At 40.4% G+C, this 26089-nt stretch overlaps 1 protein-coding gene across 3 annotated transcripts in view; it reads left to right on the top strand.

The window, feature by feature from the left end:
* Window positions 1–26089, top strand: part of tenm1 (teneurin transmembrane protein 1) — a 300581-nt gene that overhangs the window by 244792 nt on the left and 29700 nt on the right. For all 3 annotated transcript variants that reach the window (XM_081611713.1, XM_081611715.1, XM_081611714.1), the window contains 3 exons: window positions 17137–17291; window positions 22455–22538; window positions 22942–23136. In XM_081611713.1, coding sequence (XP_081467839.1) covers window positions 17137–17291; window positions 22455–22538; window positions 22942–23136 — 434 coding nt within the window. The remainder of the gene's footprint in view (window positions 1–17136; window positions 17292–22454; window positions 22539–22941; window positions 23137–26089) is intronic.

The raw sequence follows: 26089 nt of genomic DNA, 5'->3' as shown, positions 1-26089 counted from the left end.
AAAATTTAAACACAGCACAGGTACATCTGGACTTGCTCTGATACATCGCAGATGATTTTTTTTTTTGGAAACCTGCAGCTCGTCTTGGCTAAAACATTTGCAGATTGTGTTTGTTCTTCAGGTAGCTTAAATGAATCTGGCAGATTCTGAATGTTGTTACATTTGTTTGTACACAGTCTACTTTGAAGAGAAAACGAAAAGAACAAGTTAAGAATGATTTCTCTTGAAGGATATCAATTCCTTTTTATCATCATTGTGCATACTGAGAGATAAATTATTGAAATGGATAAAATATCAGCTCCTCTCACGCTGCACTTAAAATAAGTCTGTGTTGTTGTGTTACTGATTTCTTTACCTGGTGTCTGTTTGGTACAAAGGTATTGTGGGAACAAAAACCCTGGCTGCACGTATTTAGTGAAGAGTGATTCACAAACATTTGAACTAGTGAAGCTCTGGCTATGCTATGCAGAGGCTCTGTCTGTGATAAAGAAGAACCAACCTATAATTATGGTAAAACACTAAGACAGTGTTGAACTTTCAACATCAGATGGTAAATTGATCTTTAAAGTTTGTTGATGGGACGAGATGGTGACGACATAACAGAAGCAACATGTTATTTTCTGGTAAAGTCAGTAACCGATTATGCCAACATGCATGATGATAAGAAAGGAAAAGCATGATGATGCCTTTTGGAAAGTTCTCGTCCTGCTTGAGCACCACGTTGTGCACTACTTTCACTGCAAAAACACAACATCTCATAGAGTGTTTTTGTCAAGTTTCTAACGCTAATGTCTAAGTTCACTTAAAATAAGACAAAACTAACTTACAATTAACTTTTCAGCAAGATATAGGAACTTGTTTTAAGTCAGTATTTCCTTAATATTGATGAAAAAGTGCAAGTCCCACTGACAAAGTAATTTCACTTTCGTATTTAAAATACTTTTATTAAATTTAACATATAGTTTTAACTTTTTGCTCATATTAACAGAAAGAATGAAAAATAGAAAAAAAACAGTTAAAGGTCGATTTTAGTCTTATGAGTGAAACTAATACTTTTTTAAAATCAGTATCAAGGAATTATTAGCTTAAAACAACCTCCTGTATCTTGCTGAAAAGTTACTTGTAAGTTGGAGTTCTCTTATTTCAAGATATTTGCACTGGGAGCTTCATCCAAAATGCTTGGTAAGAGTTTGTGTTTTTGCAGTGCAATTTTATTCCCTTGATCTTTTTGTTAAAATTATTTGATCATTGGTGAGAAACACAATGTAGGGATGAGTTTGTCATCCTAACAGCCGAGAAGGCTGCTGCTAACATTCACCGATTGATCTTTATGTGTGGAAAAATGTACAAAAATGTATTTCTCTTTTAAAACTAGTAAAGAGGATGCTTTATTGGTTAAAATACCTGGGGTCTTCTGCAACTTTAAGAGCTTTTGATATATACTTTGGCAAAACAGATAGACTGATGAGAGGCCATCTTTGAGAAGTCTGGCTGAGTATAAAGGAGTTTCGGATGAAAGAATTGAAGTCCTCGCTTTTGATTCGGAGATATCTACGGATCGCAGAACAAATGCAAATCAGTTTTCTGAACCAGCTGATAGCTGCTTCCTTTCCACCTCTTGTTCCCCGTTTTTCTTCAAAAAACACACGTTGGACCAAAGAACACATCCTCCTCTAAACGGTCGTACCGACAAAAGTGCAGCTTTTACAAAGATGCTGTCCTCGTGGAAAATTAAATTTCAGGTTGCTGATCTCTATTTAAGAGGTATTGTCAAAAGAAGTAATAATGGCAAACATTTTCCTCCTGTTCTCCAGATCTGCTCCAGAAAGAGGACCGAGTGTAAAAGATGGAAGTGCTGAAGTTGTGAGGCTCTGACCTGATTTAAAGGCTTAATTTTAGTTGCCAGTCGTTCTCTTCACCTTGTTCTGCGAGGATCCTGCAGTTATTATGACTTATTTATGGCAACGTCTTCCACCTGCTGCTTCAAGGTTTCTGCAAGGCAATGCGTATGCATATCACAATCCATTAAATTTAAAGGATAATTAATATTACACATTTAGGTGTCCATTATATCAGTTTTGTTGGAGCAGCATAATCATTATTTCATGTTTCATTAACTCAAGTAGTTAAACAAACAATCTTTCTGGGGTTTGGGATATCAGATTAGAATATGATGTTAGCACAGCAACACCCATTTCATAATTATTCGCCCTTTGACGCTGTAATAAGTTGATCTAATTATCATATTTGCTTGTTTTTTCAAATGGATTTTATGACTGAAAATACGTAATGGAGATTTGGAAAGATTGTGTCTGCACTGAAAACAAGCGTGACACAAACACTTTCAGATGCAAAGAGTCCGATTGGTCCTCTCTTAAGCTCTTTAAGCATACAGTTGTTTTCAGCACATAAAACATTAGAAGCCCCTCTGCGCCTCCCGACTGAGAGACCCTCATTATTGGCCTTTTCCTCCAGAGTGAGGCCATTTTCTCTGCACATAGACCGCCACTGAAAGGACGATTCGAACCGCAGAAATGTAATCAGTGGGAGAGTGGAGTGACTGGCACGGGGAGGATGGGCCCAGACGCTTCATCTCCTCTCACTGCGGGGGGAAGGAGACGTGGTGGGAAGCCCATCAGAAAGTGGGCTGTGAGGATACCAGCATAAGCAGCGAGGTCCTCTGGGTCTCAGGTGGCCACCATCTGAAGTGCGAGTGTAAAATAAAAAGGAGTCCAGGTGAATAAACTGACTCATTTCTGCTCCTCCAACAAACTTCTGCTCAATTTTATTCCTTTTGTTAGCAATGATCTCATATTTATAACTGTATATTGTTATATATACAACGAAGCAATAAGCATGATTGTTTCATTGTATAAATGTGACCTTTATCTTGCATAAACATGTCAGTTTCATCCAGATGGTGGTGGTAGTGTGCTTTTAGTGCATGCATAATGAAGGATAATTTACAGGTCAAGTACTTCATGTTTGGTCTAAGACATAAAGAGACACTGATGCTGCTGTGTGTTGTGGGTGAAATCATTATCAGTCTGCACATCCTGATAGGACCTTAAGCAGAGTGGGAAAAATCAGTCCCATCCTGTGACCTTCCTAATTGACCAGCTGGACGGCTGCCAGAGGCGTCATGGATTTAAGGTTCCCCACCTTAATTGTGCTCAACATGTTTTGACTCAGGGTACAATAAGACATCTGTTAAAATTTCCTGACCCCCAATGGTGTGGAACTAAAGCAAATGAGGCTGAACAGGGTATGTAAATCCTAGACCTAATTTCATGTGACATGTCTATAAATTTAGCTTCACTCAACCCAGAACAGGAATTAGATCAAACTTGGAATGCAGATAAACTCCTATTAGTTTATCTAGAGAAACTACTCACTACCTGAGTTCAGCATTTAGCTTTAAACTTTTAATATCGGAGCAAGACGTAGAGAAACTCCTGTTAGTTTACAAATCTAGAACAAACGTAGGAAATACCATCTAGTTTATAGAATCAAACATGGAGAACCAACATCTAATTTATCAGATCAAGAATCCAGAGAAACTCTTTCTAGTTTAGAAATGATGGATTTCTTATTCTTTTTAAACATGAGGATCCAATATGTAGTTTTATACTTTTACCTTTAATTTTCTAGTCGTTCTTTTGGTTTGTTGTTTTGTTGTACTTCCTTCTAATTCATGTAAAGCACTTTGAACCGCCTTGTTGCTGAAAATGTGCTGTAGAGATAAAATTATTTTATCTGACATGTAAACTTATGGTTTCCATAGGAATTGCAACAACGAGCTGTCCGTATTTTTAGCCATTCAGTTCTCTTTGCATGTATCCCAAATCAACCTGGTATCTTGTACTTTTGAGTCTTACTGTCAATTCAGCATAAGCGTATACTATTGAAAACATCTGGATGAAAATATCACATTTGTACAGTATAATTATCCTGTTCAACAACATATTTTCCTTTGTGACAGCAAAGACCTGGGCTTATAAAGGACCATTTTGAGGTTTCTTTCACTCAACAATCATTTAGTTCCTTGAACTACATATTTTTGTTGATTTCTCTCACGTATAAGCAATGGCCGACAGCTGATGGTCAGCTTTCTGACGCTGGCCTGTATGTTTCCCTGCAGAACGCCCAGATAGTCTGGAGAGTCCATTGTGTACGACATATATTCAAGGCTCACCATGCCAGATGCAGGAAAGCAGCCACATTACAAAACCCAAACTTCCCCCATCAGTCACCGGGAGAAAGCTAGGTTTTATTTGGTCCAGATCATGTATCATATTGATATTAAGAATCAAACACTTCTTAATATTGTTAGAAACTTTTTGCAGGAATGTGAAGCTGCGTGGACGTAGACTTGTAGCCTTTAGCTTTCGACGTCTTCCTTCCGATCTTCTCAAACAGCTGCCAGCTTTGCTTCCTCTGATCAATGTTCAGTGTTGTGCTCTTAACGATACCAAACAATCCAGCATCATGCTTGTTTCCTTTTAATAAGCTGAATGACTGAGACGCTCAAAGGCAGCTGCGATGCTAATTAGGGTTTAAAACAGTTTGAAACATGACATGGATGTAAGAGTTAATAGTCTTTTTAGGGGCAGCAGTAAATCTGCTCATGCTATTTTAGCATATCTTCGCTTGTCATTTAAACTGAAGGGAATAATTTTAAGGATTGTGTTTTAAGATAAAACAGCCATAGCCTGCTTAAAAACCGCAAAGCATTTTCTCTGCTTTTGTAGAGGCACATTTTAAATATGTGCAATTAAACTGGCATGTTGGGCAGAACAGTGCACAGACTGAGGGCTGCTTTGTTTGTAGTCTTAGTGTGTTGAGAGGCTTCAGAGAGATTACTGAAGCTGACTGTGTGTGTAATGAAGCCCAGAGTCAATAACAGATGCAGGCTCCAGGCCAGGGGCTGAGTCTGTGCGTCCAAAGTGCGACATTTGTGCAAGTCCGTGTTCTGGCACATGCCCGTTGTTGATTGACAGCAAGCAGGTCTCTAGACCTACTCTGCCTCCCGCTGTGAAGGGACAGACAGTTAGTTATGGGCGCCTTGTTAAAGGCATGTCAGGCTGACAGCGTCGGTGTGATCATGGTAAATGTGACACGCGTGTTCCTTTAACTGGTTGGGATGGCCACTGCTGTCAGCTTGGCTTGTCAACTTCCTGTGGAAGCCTGGCAGACTGACAGGAGGAGGGAGGCTTTGCTGCTCGTAGAGAAATAAACTGTATTTACAAGAGTCTAATGCCTGAACACACAAACATTTGTATGGGTTACATAGGTAAAAGGAACTGGTAATCTGAGAAATGCTTTGACTTCAGTAGTTTGACTGAAAGCACTGCTGGTGATAGAATATCAATATTTTCTGTGGTTTTTGTCACAATTTTTTAACAACTAATATTAAAAACTGTAAGATGATATAAGTATAAATATGTTTACCATTTTGAGTTACTAGGACCACAAGCTTACTCCCAATTAAAACAACTAGACCAAATGAGAATGTAAAATGTTTTACGTAATAGCACTGCTTTCACTTTAGTGTTTTCTAAACTATTTGGTCACATGTTCAAGACCCAAGCTTTTCATCTGACGGGTCAAAGATTTAGCCTGCCTATACTGTAGGATTTTTTTTATATTTCTTTTGATGAACTATAAATATATTTTAGTTTTTTTACTAGAAGCATGAAAACGTAATCGCTGTTAAACAGATGTTTGGTACTATACTGAATCAAAGTTAAGTTTTATGGAGTTGACATTATAGTAGTAATTAATGCTAGTGATTACTGCACTAGTAGTGCTTCTATTAATCACTAGTAGTAATGATTAGTACTTGTAGTAGCACTACTACTAGTCCTACTACTAGTAGCTAGCTATATAGTAGTACAGCTAGCTACTGTATAGCTACAGTGTAGCTGTAGCTACATAGTAGATATTGTAGATAGCTGGTTATCAAAGTAGACCTCAAAGTAGTACAAAGTAGAGCTTAACTCTAAGATTTATAAAAGGGTGTCATAATTTCTGAATCTTCCATATTCCATGTCCGAGGTGTAACGCTCAAGATGACAAAACACAACAGCTTTGCTGGACTGTGGGAAGGCTTCCTTAAAAAATGTTTTAAAAGTTTAGATCTTCAACTACCTATAACAGAAAAAGTCATCTGTTAGCAATTAGCTAGCATTACAAAGCAGCCAATATTTCCTAATCCAGCCTTAATCTGCTAACAGTCTTGCTCTCTCTCGCTCTCTTGCAGCCTCGGTATACCACAGGAATTTTTTTTTTTCCTTTAATATTTTTTTGGATATAGCTCTGAATACTTGCCTGATTGGGAAAATGGCTAACTCGGATCATCTTCAACTAGCATCTGCAGAATAGGGTTTAGCGCCAACTGGTCATGATTACTGTGCATTCAACAATTAGAAAGACCTCAACTTTTTCCAGTCACCTCTTAGGAAAAAAATCAAGCTTAAAATTTCCCTGGTCCAGTGTATCTCTATTGTTTTTTATGTATTTTAAACACGAAAGATAAATCAGGATAAGGGCAGTGGCTGCCTCAGTACAGCCACACTTATATTCCCTGTGGGAGAGTGGGAGCAGAGGCAGTAAAGCTAGGGCACAAGTTTCAGTCACTGCACCTCAACTGTGTGTTTTCCTTTTTTTTTTTATTCTCGTTTTAAAAAACACGGTGACATGATCCAAACCCAGAAATTAGCGACAAACGTATGGGAGCTTCCTCATATTTGGGATGTCTTTTGGAAACTGTAGGAGGAGTGGAAGCATCACCTAATTACAAATCCAGTTGGATTTTTCCCCCTCTTGTATTCTCATTTTTCAGCCTTGAAATTGTTCCTTCCCATTTGATTCCATTTACTCTTCCTCCCCTCCCCCCCACTAGAGCACCTCACTGGTTTGTTATTGTGATGAGGTTTGGTTAACGGGGGGGAAAAAAAATCCTTTTTTGATAGACCTCCGTGCGTTTGTTTGATGTTCTAAACAGTGCAACCTAATCTGCAGACGCTCTGCAGTGATCCAAACCCTCTCAGCCTTTCACAGAGCTTTCCAGCCCCATGCTTTTCACTAGGTTCTATAATTGAGTTTGTCTGCCGCCTCTGTGATTGCTTTGGATCTTTCTTCGCTATCAAACATGGCAATTACTGCCAAATCACATATTTTCTAAAAAAGGAAAAAGAGTCTATTCGCTTAGAAATTAGCATGCAACTGTTACAGAAATCTTGTTTCCTTCTTGCCTTGCAATACATGTGTAGAAAGAAACTATAGAAGACAAAAAAAGGAAAGAAAAACTGCTATCAATAATTAATTAATGGGGGTTAATATGTTAACAAACTTATACTGCCTGGTAATTAGATGAGCCACAGTGTCTGAATCAGACCTAATTACAAATGCACTGTCTGTTCTGTGGGGCTTAAATGAATAATTAATTGCAGGACGCATGAATTATTTCTGCTTACACGTTTGTGTTCCTCGTGGCAGAAGTACTGTACATACTTGTGTTGTTTTCCGTTTATTGGGAATAAGTGTTTGATTAGGTGAAAGTAAAAATGATCGGACACCAAACATCTATTACAGCGAAACAGGGAATAAAACTGCACGTCGTAGATCACAGACAAATAGCTACTGCACAATCAGTGAGTGATTGATTGCAGCAGCACAAACCTCTTGCTCCGGATTATTTATATGTTTATTTATTTTTTTGTTTTTTGTTGGGGGTTTTTTCAAGTGAAGGTGTCGAATCAGGCATTCTGTCGGCACACGGAGCCCGTGTGCGGTGCACGGCATTGTTTCGCTCCCAGACTGAGCGAGCAGGTTTATTTCCTCCGTGCCCACAGGCGACCTCTCGGTCTTCACAAAAATAAGAAAAAGAAACAAAAAAGTTGTGGGTATATATGCGCGCCCGTGGGTGGGTGTGAGAATTTCTCATCTGCAAAAACCGCTCTGATTTATCCGCTCCATATTTGCATACGTGCACAATGTGATTAACTGCCAGGCCTTATCTTTTCGCCAAGTTGCCTCATTGCACGCACGCCTGCATGCGCCTACCCGCCGCCGGTAGACTCCCCGGGTTCGCACAAGTCCACGTGTGTGTGTGAGCTCGCTCTCTCTTTCTCTCTCTCTCAGAGTCACACATTCACATAGCTAAGCGTTTGTCAGAAGCAAGGTGATGAAAGTGAACAGTAAACCACAATGAGCAGGCGGAGACTGAAACGCCGTGTTGTTCGGCCTCACTTACGACCGGACTGCAGCAGCGGCTGAACCCTCCAGGCTCTACCTAGCTAATATGTTTGGCTTTATTTATGGCCTGGGTGGCTCTCCGCGGTCAGTTGTGCAGGTGAAACAGTCCATCTGTCTACATTCACTTGTCAGTCACACGTGGTATTTTAGCACTGAATTGCCATTGGCCATAATCAGCAACTGCTGGGATCATTTAGATGCTGTAATAATACGTCAGTGTGTCATTATCGCCCAGTGGGCCCGGGGATATGGAAGGGCAGAGTGAATGACTTACCTCAGGTGTGCGCTTGTTGTGTGGCCCAATGGAAGTTTTTCCAGGCTGAAACTTAGCTTCATTGTGATGCTTGTTTTCTTTTTTGTTATCTTTGTTTTTGTTTTTTTTTTTGTTATATTTTGTTCTGGCAGAATACATCATCATTCAGAAGTTTACATATACTTGTCATGGGTATGGTTGTCATGTTAATTGTATTTTTAATGATGTGTTTGAACCTTTCTGGTGGTTTCAATAATTGTTTTTTTAAAACACAATTTAGATTGGTCACCAAATTGCCCCTAGGTGTGAGTGTGTGTGTGCATGGTTGTGTGTCCTGTGTGTCTCTGTGTTGCCCTGCGACAGACTGGCGACCTGTCCAGGGTGACCCCGCCTCTCGCCCAGTACGCTAGCTGGAGATAGGCACCAGCAACCCTCCCGACCCCACTAAGGGACAAGGGTGTTAGAAAATGGATGGATGGATGGAATAATTAATGTGGTTTTTTTCAAGTTTTTCATATTATATTTGGATGACATAAATGATCCCGATTGAAAACCTCCTGGTTATTCCACCAAATGTTGGTTTCTGAAGTCTTCCTGAGTTAAAACATTAGTGTTGTTGTTTCTAAATGAATATTGACTCGTTTTTTGGCTTATTTGAGGTCTAAAAGCACCGCGTGTTTTTCGTTATTGTGACAAATTCTCATTTTCTACACATAAATACTAAATTTTTGCTTGAAATTTCAAAGACATGTCAGTAGTTCATAAAATAAAAGAAAAATGTTAATTATTAATATACCTATAAAAGGTCAATTCAGAGAAACTGATCACTTAGGTGGTCTCTTAATTTTTTCCAGAGTTGTATATATATACACATATTTATTAGAGGTGTGCCGATCGATCGGCCACCGATCATAATCGCCCGATTTCCGTGAAAAAGTGTGTGATCGGTGATCGGCAATCACTCTTGTTATCTCTTGTTGCCGATCACACAAACCGATCACCTGCATCTCATTTCGCAGCCTGCCTGTGCAGCTGGTCTCCTCTTTCCTTCACTCTGCTCAAACGCGCAGCAACAAATCCTAAGCGATGTGGAACTATAACGCAGTGAATGATTGGGGAAGTTTGCGTGTTGCGGCGGAAAATTGAAGCACGTCAAAATGCATCAACACAACGAAGCTAATACGACATAAAAACAATGCCATACTTGACGGAGTTTGGTAACATCAAGGCTCACTGCAGTAAAAAAGACATATGGAGGATCAGATAGCAAGTAAAGCAGCGCACAGCTACAAACACTCACCCGGATTAGCATGACGGTCAGAAAGCTAAACAAATAACATGGAAAATTATTTAAGTCTTCGAGCTGCGATGTAAGACGCTAGTTCTGCTCTCGCTGTTGAACCGCTGCTACGCGCTACACATAGTAATATTTCACAGACTGAGCGCCGCTTCTGCTCCACATGGTAGTGATTCTCACACCGAACCTCTGCTTAAAGCTGCAGCATCTAACCTAAAAAAAATACATTTTACATGCGTATTAAAACTTTTGCTGTCCTAACATGAGACAGATAATCTCTAAAAAAATAATCGATCTCCTCCCTGTTCTGCATAATTACTCCGCTCAGTCAGAAACAGCCACTCAGAACTAGCAGTAATCAGCTAGCCGCCATGCTATCAGGAAGTTTTCATTCAGTAACTCAGGATTGTTTATTGTAATGGAACCTGTTTTTGTCTTTGAATGTTAAGTTTTATACTTGAATTTGTTTGGCAATGCTGAGAGGTTTTATTTTGACTCTTTGCATTATTTAGCCTCTTCAGAGCCTTCATATGTTATCAGTCTGTTAAAGATAGTATTACCAATAGCAGTACAATTTGCAGAATGCCTGTTTTGTTTAGTTTTCTTGGAAAAAGTTATTAAAAACAAGTTTTTGTCTAAATTAAGGTGAATTCGTGGTTCCTTTTTCCACATAATGTAACCGGTAGTGCTTATGATTAAAAAAATAATAATTATGTGATCGGTATCGGTGATTGGCAGGAAAAAACCTGATCGGCACATCTCTAATATTTATATTAAATTGGTTATAAACCCCATGTTTTAGTAGCTATTTCAACCACTCTTTGCGTCATCATTTGTGGAGTTCATTAATATTTGGTTTCTCTGCTTTGTCCATTCCAAAATCTATTAGATGTGTTTGAATATAATTGCATCAAAGATTCAATCATCTGGCCTAATAAGCCTGACCCAGGTGAAATTAAATTCGTCAGGATGGTTAGGAGGAGAACGGGAACAAACAGAGATCAAGCGTATCATAAAGTCTTTGCTGCTGAAACCACCGTGTAGCTGACCTTAACAGGAATATACGCTGCTGTCATGTTCAGTAAATTATTATATGCGTTCAGATGAGGCTCATTTTGTCAGATTTAAAGAACTGCTTGTGCAATTTATTAAGGAGAATTTTCTGTATTAAAATGTTTTTTACTGATCTGAAGGAGGTTTCTAATCTTAAATGTTGCATTTTTAGTTAAGGAAAAATCATAATATTGTAACTAAAGGAAAGGCTTGAAAAGATCAGTCTGTGTGCAATTAGGCTATTTAATGTGCTTCAGTTAGTAAAATGAGTAAATGAAATAAATGAATATGCAATATTCTAATTTTCTGATGACTGTATTCTGACAGAGTGCTGATCAAGAAAGACGTGCACAAGCATGAGTGGAAGCTGCAGCTGCCAAATTAGAAAACCAAATGTTCTTTGGACAAAACAGTTACAGTGTTTAAATCTTGGTCTAGATTTTACTGTGTGAACAAGCAGACATTGATTTGTTGTCCTATCCCAAAAGGACGACATGTTTTGAGAATGTTTAACATCTGTACCAAAAAACGAGGGAAAAAATAATGCTATCGAGAAAAGGCCAAACCTCAAGCCAGATCTTCACCAGAAGCTCGTCGATGCCAACAAAAAGGCCTTGGTAACGATACAACCTTCAAAACCTTCCTACTTGGCTCTGCATACACCCTTAGAGTTTAGATCAGGCCTAGAATTTACTGCTTTTGTTTGTAGACCATTGTAGCGGCTAAAATCCTGTATTTTCGGCTACCGGTTGCTGTTGTTCCTGGTTGGTTTTACCTGCACTCAATCAAGATTCGTTATGCCGATCTTCATTTTGATTTATAACCATAAAGTCATTAACTTTCAATACAACGTCCTCTGTCTTGCCATTTCCATTTAGAACAATAGAACAACATAAAAATGACGTAAATCCAAACAAAGAACAGTAGAAAACCGTTTCCCTCTTCCCATTAGCGACACCTGAACAGAATCACACTTGACCTAAAATAACCCACATCCCCCTTCAGACATACTCTGAACTCAAAATGAAATACGCCCCCTGGTGGCGATAAACACAGAAAACGATAAACGGCTCCTTCAACCACAGTGTGAGTTTTTGTTAAACGTCTTCCAGCTATGCCTTGTTGCTTGTTGAAACCGCAGGGTGAGTCAAGTGCAAATGAGTGATTGACAGAAGCGGAAAAGGGTGGAGCTCTGTGTGCACTTATTGTGCCGACTTCTCTATTTGAAGTATAATAAATAGGTTAACATAAATAGATCAACACTTATTTATATTGGGTATCTCTGGGTTGTGTGTATCGTATGCTTATTAAACGCGTCACAGAAGCAAAAGCCTGACCATCAAGTTAATCATTTCGGCTGGTTTCAAGCCTTGAACTCTATTGTTGATTTAAACACAATTGTCAGTCAACTCTAAAACAGACGTGTTCAAAAATATCCTAAAGAGTTCAAAATTATAACGATAATCTCTCCAATGACGAGTATACATCAAGTTTATTGCGGAGGCTGTCCTGACTCTCAGGGAAGTTGATGTGATTTGACAAGTCTTCTTCAAACCTATAGCAGCAGCTACTTTGACAGCTTTAGTGTCACTCTTTGGAAGGCGAGAGCAAATACCAACCAGCTGACTTCCTGCAGTCTTGATCTTCAGGTGTTGGCAGTCAGAGCTCACAGTTCACCGCATTCGGATGTAGCTGAGCGCCACGGGGCTGTCGTCGACTGTTGCTACTAAGTGAGACAAAAATCCACCGCCTGAGTTATAATTAGTCTTTTTCTCGCCTTGCCCTGCTTCCTACCTTCCACCTTTCCTCACCTCTCTGCGCGGGAGCTCCCTTGTGGCTCCTTCTCTTCAAATATCTGTAATCAACACAACAAGACGTTCTCCGGGAGCCCTCTTTAAGGCATTAATCAGATTGGATTGGATTGCAGTGCCACAGGGGGGTCATTACGACCGATATTCTTTTGACGGGGACACAGAGCAAAGAGATCCCTTTTGACAGAGAGGGATGGGCCTGTAATAGTTAATTTACCCAACTCCTCATCACACATTTGTCTTATCAGCACCTTTTTCTTTGTTGTTGTTCCTCTTTCCGGACACTGTTTGTACTTCTTCCTTAAATATAATGCTGTGTCATTCGTTCTTTTACTTTGCTCTGTTCCTCCAAGGTCAGCTCACTAGCATCGCTAAAGATCCCGCTCTGAATCGAGCCGAATGTCCGTCCGTCTCCCTCTGGAGCTCAGATTTGTCTCAATTACTCCACTCCTTGTACGTCTGCCTAAACATGAACATCTGAGAGTTTGGTTCACTCGGGGAGAAACAGTAAATCCTCTGATGTCTTCTGAGTATCCTTTGGATATAGAGAGAGGCTGTAAATTCCCCTAATGCAACCTACATCTTTATCCGCGGCGGCAGGAAATCCAGCCGCTGACAAGGAGAATGTGGACTAATCTACCGCCTTTTCGATAAACATTGTGGGATACTCTTAAGCAACACGTCAACTGGTGTAAATCCCTACGCAAAGCAATAATAGTGATCTTTCTTTATTGTTGTGGCTGCGCGACGATGAATAAGTCAGTCTGGTGCTGTATTTATTGTTCTAAAGAGATTGGCAGCCATTCAGAGCCCCTTTCGGTGGAAACAGACGGCGTGCCGAAACCGAGGATGTCACAAAAAAAGGGAAGAAAAAGAACAATGAGGAGGAGAGGAGGGTGTAGGATGAAGGGAATGTTAGGCAAGAAGTCAATGGAAGTGGGCGAGAAGACGTTCAGGGACAGTGCGGCGAGAGAGGAGGGGAAATCAGTATTGAGAGAGAGTCCCGTCTGCCTCGTCATGTCCTTGTGCAGGATTTATGAGCTCTAAGATCAGGGACGGGTTTTGGGTGGGAGCTCCAGGAGCAGGGATGTATGGGAAAGTGAAAGAAGGAGTGCGTAGAAGACGAGTACGGCCATCCTCCCGGGGGAGGTGGGGTGCTGTGTTTTTAGGGGCTAAGTAAGCTAAGTAGGTGTGGGTTAAGACTCACCTCCTGCATAATACCAGGTGACAAGAGGGGGAAGCAGCAAGGTTGAGAGGAGCAGAAGAAGAACATAGAGGAGAAAAAAAAACGCAGGCGCACAGATTAAAGGAGAGCAAAGACATAACCCAAGAGTTGAAGGTCAGTGATTTGATTAGAAGTCAGAAGATACAGGAGAGCAGAGCATCAACAACAAAAAAAAACACAACGCAAAGGGAAGAGGGCACTAGGAAAAAAAGAGAGCAGGAGAAGATCAAGTTAGGCATGATGGAGAGCAGAGGGAAGCTAGCAAAGGTGCTGTTTGAGTGCAGGGCGATGCTGTCTGGGCGGTGCAATCTGTCTGTGTCAGAGGAATGATGAAGGGGCCAGCAGGGAGAGCTCTGCAGTTCACCTCCTGGCCCCTGGAGGAAACACAGTGACCCTGGCCCTCCCCCCCTGCCCACCTCCCGTCTGCAGTGCCACTTCACCTGTACAATTTATGACTCGAGGGGTCGGCCCAGGGTTGCTAAGCGCGAGGACGCTGGCGAATTCAGTGGCAGTGGCGGCGCGTGTGTTTGTGTGTGTGTGTGTGTCTGATGTGTGTCCGCATATGGGTGTGCTTCTTGAGGAAAATCTTTTTGAGCAGAAAGTTTATTTTATAGCTGGAAGGATGAGACACTTGTTCAAATCTGGAACAAAGGGCAGAAAGGACTTCTTGTTTCTGGTTCAACGTAAGGACGCCAAAAGGATTTTCTGTGGATCAAAAAGGAAAAAAAATACAGCTACAGCTAGAAATCTATCAGGGAAAACACTGAAGATTTTGACATTTTGTCCCTGCGGGCTCGGGGAAACGTAGTTTACGTAAATATGTGACATTAGATGGTGGACTTTCACTTCAAATCCCAGAGCTTCAAGCAGATGACATATGGCGCGCTAAGAAGCAGCACACCTGTGTTTTCTACAGATTGTACTTCCATTGCAGTAGTGCTCCCTCTTCTTGAACTTTTTCATATTTCATTGTGCTTCAACTACAAATTATTTATCTATTTTTATGTATTTGGGATTTTATAAGACGGAACAAAAAAATGTTTTCTGATGGTTTCCTGTTGGTTTTTTTAAGCAATAAAATCTGAAAAGTGTTGCATGTTTTTGCATTTAGCCTCCTTTAATCTGATGGCCCAAAACTATTATTCCTAGTGTGAGACTTGGTGGTGGCAGCATCATGCTGTGGAGATTCATTATTTTCAGTTGACAGGAAGGTGGATGGAGATAAATATGGGACTAAATCCTTTTAAAGGCCACGTTGCCATGGGAACAGCCACTCACTTCATAGCAGGACAGCCAGAGCTGATGATTTAGATCCTACTTTTAATACAAATGCATCCCGCACTTTTCAGATTTTTATGTGTACATACTATAATTCGAAATAATGCAAACTTTATTCATAATGACGTCTAATGTTAAAACTGAAGGGATGTGATTATTTATGTGAGGGTTTTTTTTTTTAGCTTTATGTGTCACTCAGTGCTAGAATTGGAACTGGATCATCAGGAAGCCGGTTTGTACCACTGGCTTGAACAGAACCCATGCAAACACTACAGTCTAAGCTAAAGATAGCCCTAATCAATATCAGCCTCTAAATCAGAATTAGAATTAGACTCTAATGTCTAATTTTACTTTCTGGTAAACATTTATTTCTGCTTTAAAAGCAGACCCGGCTTAAAAAGACTGACTCAGATTTGAGAAACTGCAGCTGTTAGCATTAGCATTACTATATTCTTGTCTAGGAAGTTGATCACTTTGCAAGGTCAGTCTTTCCTGCGTATGAAAAGCTTTGCTGTGATGTGGACGGTAAATAACAATTCCGTTTTGAAAAATTAATTTTGCATTCTGGATTGCTGGTGTTTTATTCTTTCTTTTACCCTTTTTTATCTTGGCTGTACTTTTAAAACATTCCCTGTCACATTGTTGGGGGTAAATCTAACTGATCTCACATCAGTTTTAAATTTGTTCACTTTTTATTTAGTTTCATAAAACACTGTTTGACTTTATTTTATTTTTTTTGACTGTGCTTTCTGAATACAAATGCATTAACTGAACCACAGTAAATGAATTAACTGTCTGCTGGATGTGTCACCAGACCAAAAAATAAATAAAAAATGTGCCAACACGTTTTGGCCAATCATCAAATTAATTCAGGAAGAAGGCAAAACAAATAAATAATTGCTCAATTAAGCAGCTAATGGATTTCCGTATGAATCTGTTTTTAACCTTCCATCATGCCTCCCTGTACCATTTAATTGTTTTTGGTTTCAGGCCGCACTCTATTTACATTGATTGATTTTCTTTTATAGGTTTTGTCGCCATAAAGCCCTTCGAGGCATGCTCGAGACAAAGAAATCTAACGCATAAATCTGACGCGACCTAATGATGAGCCATAAACAAAATGTGTTTGTAAATGAAGTGATTGAGCTGGAGGTGGGAGGAAGGAATACTAAAATATGGCTTATTGTCACAGATGCTAAGTGAAAGCAATCTCAGGGAATTGGCTTCTCGCGCTGTGGAAGAGGTGAGGGTTGAGTCGTGGAATATTATTGCGGCGGCGTTTGAGTCAAAGGGCCATTCTCTGCATGGAGATGAGGCGGGAATGAAGGTCACTCCTCATCCATAACAGATGATTCATAGTCCGCCCTGACCTTTAATACCTGGATTTACTTCTTTTCCTCTTTTCTCTGCTCTCCGCGTACTGCTCGCGCGCTCCCCGCCTCTCCTCCCTGCGAGGAGAGTTCAAGTGTAAGCTCGCCATGGCAACGCACACTTGCAGAGCCCGCGCGCGTCCGCACAACGAGGGGAGTGCAAATAAAGGTAAACATATGCACACATGCAGACGTCGCGTGCATGTTTGAAGAGCCGGCACCCATTTCTAAATGAACATTTGCACAGGCGTCAAATGTCAAAAGTTCACTGCGGCACCCCGCTCACATCTAATGTGACAAATAACTTCTTCCTCCCGTTGCATTGTTCTAATCCCTTTAGTGGGCTCTGGAATGGAAATATAATTACATTTCTGTGGTGCAGTGCCTTTGATAAGACAGCCGCTTGCCGAGCTGAATGACTAACCGAGTTGGAAGCCCTCTGCGCCTCGCTCAACTATCCTCCACTCCTCTTCGAGTCTCTTTTTCCTACTCCCGTTCTTTTTTTTTTTTGTTTTTGGTATTCCCGTTTTTTTTCTCTCCCTCTCTTTTCCTCCCCTTTCATTTCCTGACTTTCTCTCTTGCCCACGCAGGTATTGCCGTGGATAAGAGAGGAGTTGTCTACTTCGTGGATGGCACCACCATTCAGAAGATTAATGAGCGGGGTCTGCTCTCCACCGTGATTGGCTCAAACGGACTGATGTCGACGCAGCCGCTGAGCTGCGATGCGCGCATGGATATCAGCCAGGTAAGCTAATAACGCGCCGCAGAATTTCAATGACTAGCAGAGAGAAAGAGAGAGCGAGAGACACGACGCCTCGTTTGGCTCTGAAAGATTGTCTAAATAATTTGTGGAAGCATTTGTCTCCTGAATGTCATCCATGTCAGCTAATTAAAATCATTATATCAAAATGGCAATGGATCACAAAGTTTGTTGTTCCTTTCGCATAGCGCTGATTGTTTTGTCAACCGCGCTTTGCTAAACTTTGAGGAACAAATGTGTCTCGGGCGGAAGACGGACCGCTCGCGCCGGTTTCGATCAGCCATCCCTTCAGAACACGCTGCTAACTAATATCAGGCCTATTAGAGCTGCGGATGAATAATAGATGAGCTGCTGGCTCTGTGGAGGGATATCTGCCCCCACATAGTGCCTGTGTATGTCTGTGTGAATATGCGTGTTGAAGCTAAGTGAATTCCCCAAAGTGCTATTTCGTGTCTTAGCACCCGGGCTACGTTTCAGTTCCTATGTTTGTTCGTCACCGGTCTGATCGTGTCTGTCCTCCATCTGAGTTGGCTCTCTTCTTCTGCTGGCTCACCGTGACCTCAGCCGGTATTGACGGAAACTCCTGCAGCCCTGACAAGACAAACGTTGCTGCAGAGATGGCTGCTGAGCAGCAGAGGGTCTGCGCACTGTATGCAGATGAGGACAAATTTATTGATGAAGTTGTGTGTAAAAAAATAATATTCACCTTTATTTTTAACTGTATTGTAATCTCAGATGGAAACCTTTCAAAATATCCCATATTTAATTTGATTGGTGTAGAGAGAAAAAAAAATCAAAGTTATAAAATGTTTTACCTGTTGAAAATGCTCTATGGAAGCCTCTTTTGTCAAAATGTCTTCACATACGAAAGACCCAGAGTCCTGGCTGCTCTTCTGATCATCCCACAGGTTTTCTACGAGATTTAATTCTGGGAATGCGATGGCAATGAAACGAACCAGGTTTATTTGCACATATGCTTTGAATTGTTATCCTGCTAAAAAAAAAACAAAAAAAAACAAAAGAAAAGACCCCATCCGCTTGCAGTTTTCTGATTTATATTTAAGCAACCTTAGTATTTCAAAGGGTTCATGAAGCCTGGCAGTCCCAGCAAGGCTCTCAGAGTCTTTGAAAACGAAGCTGTGATAGATTTGCTTAACCGTCCTCACACTCAGCAGATGATTAAAGGATTAATACGCATATTCACCCTCTGTCTCATGTCAGCAGGGTAAGTTGACATGCTTACATTTGTTTCTGTAGGATAGAATAGACATCACTCTCTCCTTTTACCTCCCTTAACATTTGTTTCTGTAGGATAGAATAGACATCACTCTCTCTTTTTACCTCCCTTAACATTTGTTTCTGTAGGATAGAATAGACATCACTCTCTCCTTTTACCTCCCTTATCTGAAGATGGAGAAAAATGACCTCACATCAGGCGTACTTTTTGTGAAAACAAGAAGTAATGGATTGTAATCTTACTTAGGAAAGTAAGATATAAATATCTAAAAATAACAGGTTTTGATTTAAGGGGTTACTGTTCATAACTATGAAATTTTGTTAAAAATACACTGATAAAAATTGTGCTCAGATTAAATCTTGATTTTTATAGCTGTTCACTCAGAGATTCTGCTGCTGCCACTAAAGAGTTATTCATTTCAAGGCTTTTTTATGCATCTTTACTGGAGGTTGCCGACAACTACGTGGTAAACGTAAAGTGATAAAGGGCTTCATGCTCTCTTCAGCTGGTGCATAGGGCAATATGGTATAGTTTATGATCCATGATGAAGCCACGAAGCAGCTTTGTGCTGCTTTCAATAATAAAAATAAAATAACATTTATAACCAGTAATTACAGCATGCAAAAACACCAGCTGTCCATATTTATCAGCAATACGGCTGTCATGTTCAGAAAAATGAGTCGTTTATAAACTTCTAACCTTTGAAACGGATCATTTTAAGTGTTTTCACCAACCACTGAATCGTGTGTTGTACTGTCTCACTTTCCCCACTGATCACAGGTGTTGTATTGAAACGGAGCATAAAACATATATTTAAAATAATAATAACTGGCAGGTGAATATAAAATGTAATTGGGTTTAGTGACCCGGTTTTCTAAAGTTTCTCTCATGTTGCCCGTGTTGATGCGTGTTCCTTGGCGGCCATTTGCAACATTGTGTGTGTTGTTGATCGGTTATGATGAACAGAATAATATCAGCTCATCTGTAAAGACCAGCTGCCATTATAGCCTGCATATTTATTTATTGAAGGCATTACCACTCAGGCCTGTCACAATAAATCAAATAATCACATGATAAATTAAAAGAAACTCAATGATTTTCATTTGCTTGATTTTTTTTAATTTTTTTTTTTACCAAAAACTGAATGATAAAAGTCTTTAGTTTGGTGTTTTGGTCTCAAACAGTCCTTTTTTGAAAGATAATTTTGTTTGCACAGACTTCATAATTCCTTTTATTTGTTGTTTCTGTCGTTTTCTTTCTTTATTTTGTATATTTAAAAGGCCTTCCAGTTCCAGTCTTTAAATGTTCATTAAAATTTAAAGGTTACTGATCCTTGAATGTGTGTTTTTCCATTATATTACTCGAAAATGGTCTCAGAACAACAATATTGCCGTTTATCGCGATAAGTTCTGGAATAATTTATCGTCTAGCTTAATCTATGGTGACAGGCCTATATTCAAAAGGCTAATTTGAAAATGATTATTGATGCTTTTTAGTTTTCTTGCTGACTCCCAGCTGCCCAGCAATTACTCTGTACCGATCATCAGGAGTCGTACAGTATTTCTATAAATTCGGCACATAATGTTTCAGAAGCCGACGTTTGTACCATTCGCTGCCATTTTCAAAACAATAATGTTCACGATAATGAGTCTATGCCAGTAATCCTACAATAGATACTTCTAACAAAGTTAAAAAGTTGAGAGGAAGCAAAAAAAAAAAACACTTAACCCCACATAAAAGAATAACATTTTTAAGAAGAATTTCGTATTAGATGTATTGCAGTGTAATAGTGAGAATGTCAGGATTGTGCGGTAACAACTCTTTGGTTCGGCTGTTACTCGTCAATTCAACTTTATGAAGAACATGCATGTGTGAATAACTAACGTCTATAACATTGTAAACTTATATTTCAAGGTTTCAGCATTTTAAATGCCAAGGCCAGCCTGACTTCTGGAAGCCGGCGACCTTTGACCGGCGACCTTTGACCTATGGACAGATGGAAACATTTTGTACTACTGTCTTCTTCCCAGAAAAGATTTTCTGCTCCCTTTAAAAATAGATTTAGGAGTCTGTATGTTCAAAAGATAAGAAACACGCGGCCTCTGTCAAGAAGCTCCAAAATCTTTGAGTCTATCAAAGAGCTGGTTTTCTTTGTGTGAAGATGCCACTATTAATGTGGCATGTATGGAAACTCATAAGGGACATTTTTTTGTCAAGTTCATTTTTTCTTGAGTGCAGGACAATTTCAGACTTCATGCTGTGTTGCCGCATAAAGTCTGAAATTTCATGCGGCATGAAAGCATTCTGTCTTTTTAGCATTCTGGCTAAAAAGACAGAATGCTAGTTTAAAGTTTACTCTACAAAACATGTAATAATTAACACAAACATTTATAACAACTTTGTTTAACAAACTCTAATTGCTTTATTTGTAAAACAAGAAATTCTCAAGTATCAATTCTGCTGCAAAAAATGAACCTATTATGTTCTCTTTTGATATTTTAGACATTCATGCATAGCAATGAGATCAAATTAATGCTTATTAAGCTTAGAAATACTTCTCAAAATCAGAATATTAAACATTTTTACCATTCTGTTCTATGGAGATTTGTACATGTATAAGAAGTTTTAGCTAACACGTTAATTGGTAAGGCTTTTAATATTAATATTAATAGATTCTAATATTTACAATCAGCCAAATTTATCTTATAAACCAGGGGAAAATGCAGGAAAATTACTCATTTAAATAGCCTTAAAGCATCAGTATTTTGTTTCATTCTTTGGTTTATTCTTTGGTAACAGTGTGGAGTATAGAGTGGAGCAGATGAAAATTACATATTTAGTAAGAATTGACAAAGCTTTCTTAATCCAAAAACGCAACAAATTGATTTCTCAGTTTGCAGTTTGTGTGTTGTATTTTTTTGGGCTTCAGTTTGTAAAGAAAGAAAAAAAACAACACAATGGTGTTAAAAAATTGAAGCAAAGTGCAGCCCTGGGTATCACCAATCCAGGCAAACCTTTCTCGAATTCACGCTCTGATTTATTTATTGTTCTGCGAAAGCCGAACAATCCGGATGAATTTACTTTGATTAATTCAATCCTAAAACCGGATTAAAGTTCCGTCTGACTTTCACGACAGCGAGGCCGACTGTGTGAACGGGTCACAACGCTTCCTGGAGGAGGTCGCCCATCATCGCAGCTACAGTTCATTACCGTGAGCGGGAGGGGATTTGATGCATGCCGTCTCTGGTTTGAGGGACGCGCAGAATCCCACTTGATGAATCTCTCCCCTCCTCTTAAAATGGGATTTCGGAGTGAGCCTTCTTCCCACTCTCGTTTTGACAGAGCCTATAATTGGACATGTCAGTGGCAATTTAACATGATCCATTTATTTACCAATCCATCCTGAGAGTCATCAATCACCTGATTCCCCATCATCCCCTCTCCTCCCTCCCACCCCAACGCCGCCGCTCGCCGTTTTGTTTGTGCTGCTTGGAGACGGACAGCGACGTGGGCGGCTGTGAGACGGCGTCGGCTTTGTCCGGCTTTGACCCCCCGCGGTTCCAGCGCACGCAACAGTGCTATTTGAGCGGGCAGCGATCACGGTTATTGGTTGACATTTGGAACTCAGCCGAAGCGAGCCGGTGTGAGACTTGAATAAACACAGGGAAGACTCCCTGCCCGACGCTGACCTTTGCATGAGCAGGGAGGGTCAGGAGGCCTAATGCTATGTTATTAAGGAGATATTATTTGCACTACCTGTAACTGACTCTTGTGGCAGTTGCCGTCAAAAGGTTTGTGTTAGCTTTCCCGCTTTTGACAACAGTCTTGACATGATGGGTCCCCTTACGTGTGTGCGTGTGTGCGTGCGTGTGTGTGTGTGTGTGTGTGCGTGTGCGTATGTGACTTCACAGGTGCGCTTGGAGTGGCCGACAGACCTCGCCATTAACCCGCTGGACAACTCCCTCTACATCCTGGATAACAACATCGTTCTGCAGGTCGGGAAAACAAAACACTCGCAAAACACATTTGTCTCATTCTGTCACCTTCCCGAAGAGTCATGCTGCGAAGTACGCTGCCGAATGAGAGTCGATTTACAAATTCGTCAGCCGTCCCTGGAGATCCACTTTAGACGGAGTGAGTCTGCCAAGATAAATAAAAGCAAAAGGATGCTGTCACAGGTCGACGCAGGGGCTGTTTATTAGAAAATGTCATTGAACTCATCGTGCAAAGTTAATGAACGCAGCTCTTTATCTTGTAAAAGCCAGCAGCCGCGGCCGGGGGTCTGGCTCGCCGAGGTTTGATGCGCCCGATCGATAAATTCTCTTATGTCATCAGCGGGTGATTGTGTTGCGTCGGGGCAGGCTTCTGCAGATGATAAATGGCGACGTGTCGCTGTAGGTGTCGGAGAACCTCCAGGTGCGGATCGTGGCGGGGCGTCCGATTCACTGCCAGGTCCCCGGCATCGACCACCACCTGGTGAGCCGAGCGGCGGTACGCGCCACCCTGGAGGCCGCCAAGGCCATCGCCCTTTCGCACCTGGGAACGCTCTTCATCGCTGAGACGGACGAGAGGCGGATCAACCGCATCCAGCAGGTACCTGTCGATCTACCTGACTGTCGATCAGTCTGTTTATCTGACTACCTGTCGATTTGTCTGAATGTCTTTTTAAACATATTTGTATCTAATTGTGTCAATCTTTCTCTATTTTGATCTGTCTATTCATGTCTATTTATCTATTTGTTTATCTATCTGTCTGAATCTCTGTTTATCCATATCCAACTGTTTCTACCTGTTTACCTCTCTATATGTCTATCAGGCTGTCTGTCTGTCTTTCTCTCCACCTCTGTCATTAAGTACAGGTTTCTCTCTAAGTAGATAAATGTATCACACACGGTATAAAAAGGTAAAGATTTATAAAAATATGCCTTAAAATAAATCGATCTTTTGTTGCAGTAGCGTAATCTCAGACTGAAAAAAAAATTGATCTTTGGTTTGAGTACATTTATTAAGTTCGGGGAAAGTTCCCCAGTAACAAATAGGCATTTTAACAAAATCCCCGGTGCCGCAATTATCGGCACACCTGCTGGGATTACATTTCATACGAAGCCCTTTTCTGCTCTTCCTTCCATTAGATTTATATACGAGCACTGAGATGACAACGGAAAAAGGTAGATACTGTGTCTGGTGAATCATTTCTGTCTTGATTCGGCCACATGTTTTAGATCATTATCCCGCTGAAAGACCCAGTCTCAGTTTACCGGTAGATATTTACTTAAAATATCCAATCCACCAGAGTCCATGATGTAATACTCTCTATATATAAGCCGTTAGAAGGTAAAGAGTGGGCTTGAGGTGTTTATCCACATTTCAATTTTTTTTTATTTTTTTTGCTTTGCACCAGACCCACTTCAGTTGCAAGTCGCCAAAAGCCCAATCTGTGAATCGCCCGACAAAAACATGCGGTTCCAGTTAAAGTCGCACGTTTTCGTCAGTGATGGCGGGACGGAAAAGGCTCTTTGCCAGACTTGTTTTGGAAATAACTCGATGATATTTAGACAGCGTCTGCTGGTTATTACGGAGACTTCATGTCCTCAGGATGAAAGTTTTTGCTGCATTTCTCTAACAGAAAACTTTCAGGATTAATTTCTCTCCAACCATCTCAATCACTGTGCATGGTGGAAATATGGGTCCACATTTTGCCTTCCATGTCACAGTTGCTCAAAACTCAGTAGTTTTTAAGAGTCATTATGTCCTGTTAACCATAAAAAACAAGAAATATCTTACATATTTTAATTTGTTACAGTTTTGAAACCTCTGTTTGCAAACAAAACCACATGGATTGCTAATTAATATCCATAGACACTATGAGAAAGTTCAAAAAGTAAAATATAATGTGGTAAAATGCTCCAGTTACGCTTTTAATTATCCGAGTTGACGGTAGATGTTTTAAATTTACTCAATTTACTGGGTAGATTTATTTACATTTTTGGGTTTTGGAATATTTGACATGAACTTATTACAAGTCAACAGCTGTGTGGAGATATATTAAGATGAAAAATGATACAACACCAGGTTGTACCAATATGTATATTGATCTGTTGCAGGTTCTTGTTGTCAGAAGTGATTTATCTATTCATACACTTGCACATATTATATAATGCTACAGCGCCGCGAACTGCAACAGAAAACAAATACCCTTTTCAAAATAAATAAATAACCTAGAAAAAGAAACAGCTCATACTGAGCTAATATTAGTAATCCATCAGGGCTTTTGACAGTAATTCAGCCTTTTGCTGACAGGCTGTTTGCATTGCAGATGCTTGTCAGCAAAGGCGGTGCTTAGAGTCTTTCACTCGAGTTTTTGGCTTTTCAGAACTCTGATTCACCTTTAACCAATAAAATAAAAAAAACAAAGTGTGGTTTTGATTTAAAATAAAACGTTTTTTTTTCCGCCCGTGAGCTAGCAGCAGGACACTACAGGACTGTAGCATTTTGGCTTGAACACCTCGAAAATACTGCCTGCTGCACTCAATCAATAGTGGCTTTGTGGCCTGCAGCGCCATGCTGGCTCCGTGTGGAGGCAGACAGGATCATAAAATGTCTCTGATGCCTTTTTTTTTTTTTTTTTTTTGATGGAGACCGGCCGGCTGTGCTGGTAGGGCACTGAAAAGGTTTTTGTTTTTTGTTTTTTTGTGTGTGCATCTGACACGTTTCCTCACACCGACATGAAAAGTCAGAGCTAAAATAATCCATCTGTAAACATTAAAACATCTAAGTGGGCGCTCACTTAGCAACCGGCGCGAGTTGGAGATTAGTCGATGCTTTCAAACCACGCTAAGTGGTGAAATAAAATTAAGAGAAGGGAGGGAGTTTTAGTGTTTTTAGTTTGCGCTACGTGGGTTTGTGCAGCATTTTGTGGCTCGTTTCTGGTGTTCATTTAGCACATCCAAAAAAAAAAACAAAAAAAAAGAGGAAACAACATGTCTGGCTGATGCAAATGGTGCGTAATCCAAGATGTATTAAATTAAAAACAGATCACATTGTCATTTGTGAGACGCGGTGAACACGCGCAGGTACACGCGACGATGTATTTCACGCGAGATGAAGAATGACAGTCAAATTAAATGCAACATTTCATGGTAAATAGCTGACAGCAGCTGCATCTTGTGCTGTTTAGCAGCAAGTAGAGTTTTTTTTTCTTTCTTTTCTTTCTTTAGCAGTTTAATAAGATTATTAAATGTGAGCAGCGTGTGTTGGCTGCAGCGGGTGTTTGGCACCGTGCGGGATCTGCTCGGACACGTCGGTCCGTCACACAGACTGACCCGAGGCACTCGGCCAAAACGTCGAGGACGGCACATGCATAATCAATGCATGCTAAGTTTGTGCTCCAGTCTTTTATGCAGGGCAGTGGAGTTATTTAACATGCATAACACTGGAGGCAATAAAACCGCAATCATTACGCTACAAATTAGCTTCGCCGTAGCCGCATTTGTTTTCGGGTTAAGCACAAATCGTGAGCTCGCTCTCAGCGAAACAGTCGCGCCGC

This window comes from Poecilia reticulata, chromosome 10 (assembly GCF_904066995.2).
Source record: "Poecilia reticulata chromosome 10, P_reticulata-male-v2, whole genome shotgun sequence".
Lineage (NCBI taxonomy): Eukaryota > Metazoa > Chordata > Actinopteri > Cyprinodontiformes > Poeciliidae > Poecilia > Poecilia reticulata.
The sequence above is the reverse complement of the archived record's forward strand: the minus strand, read 5'-3'. Positions and strand labels throughout refer to the sequence as shown.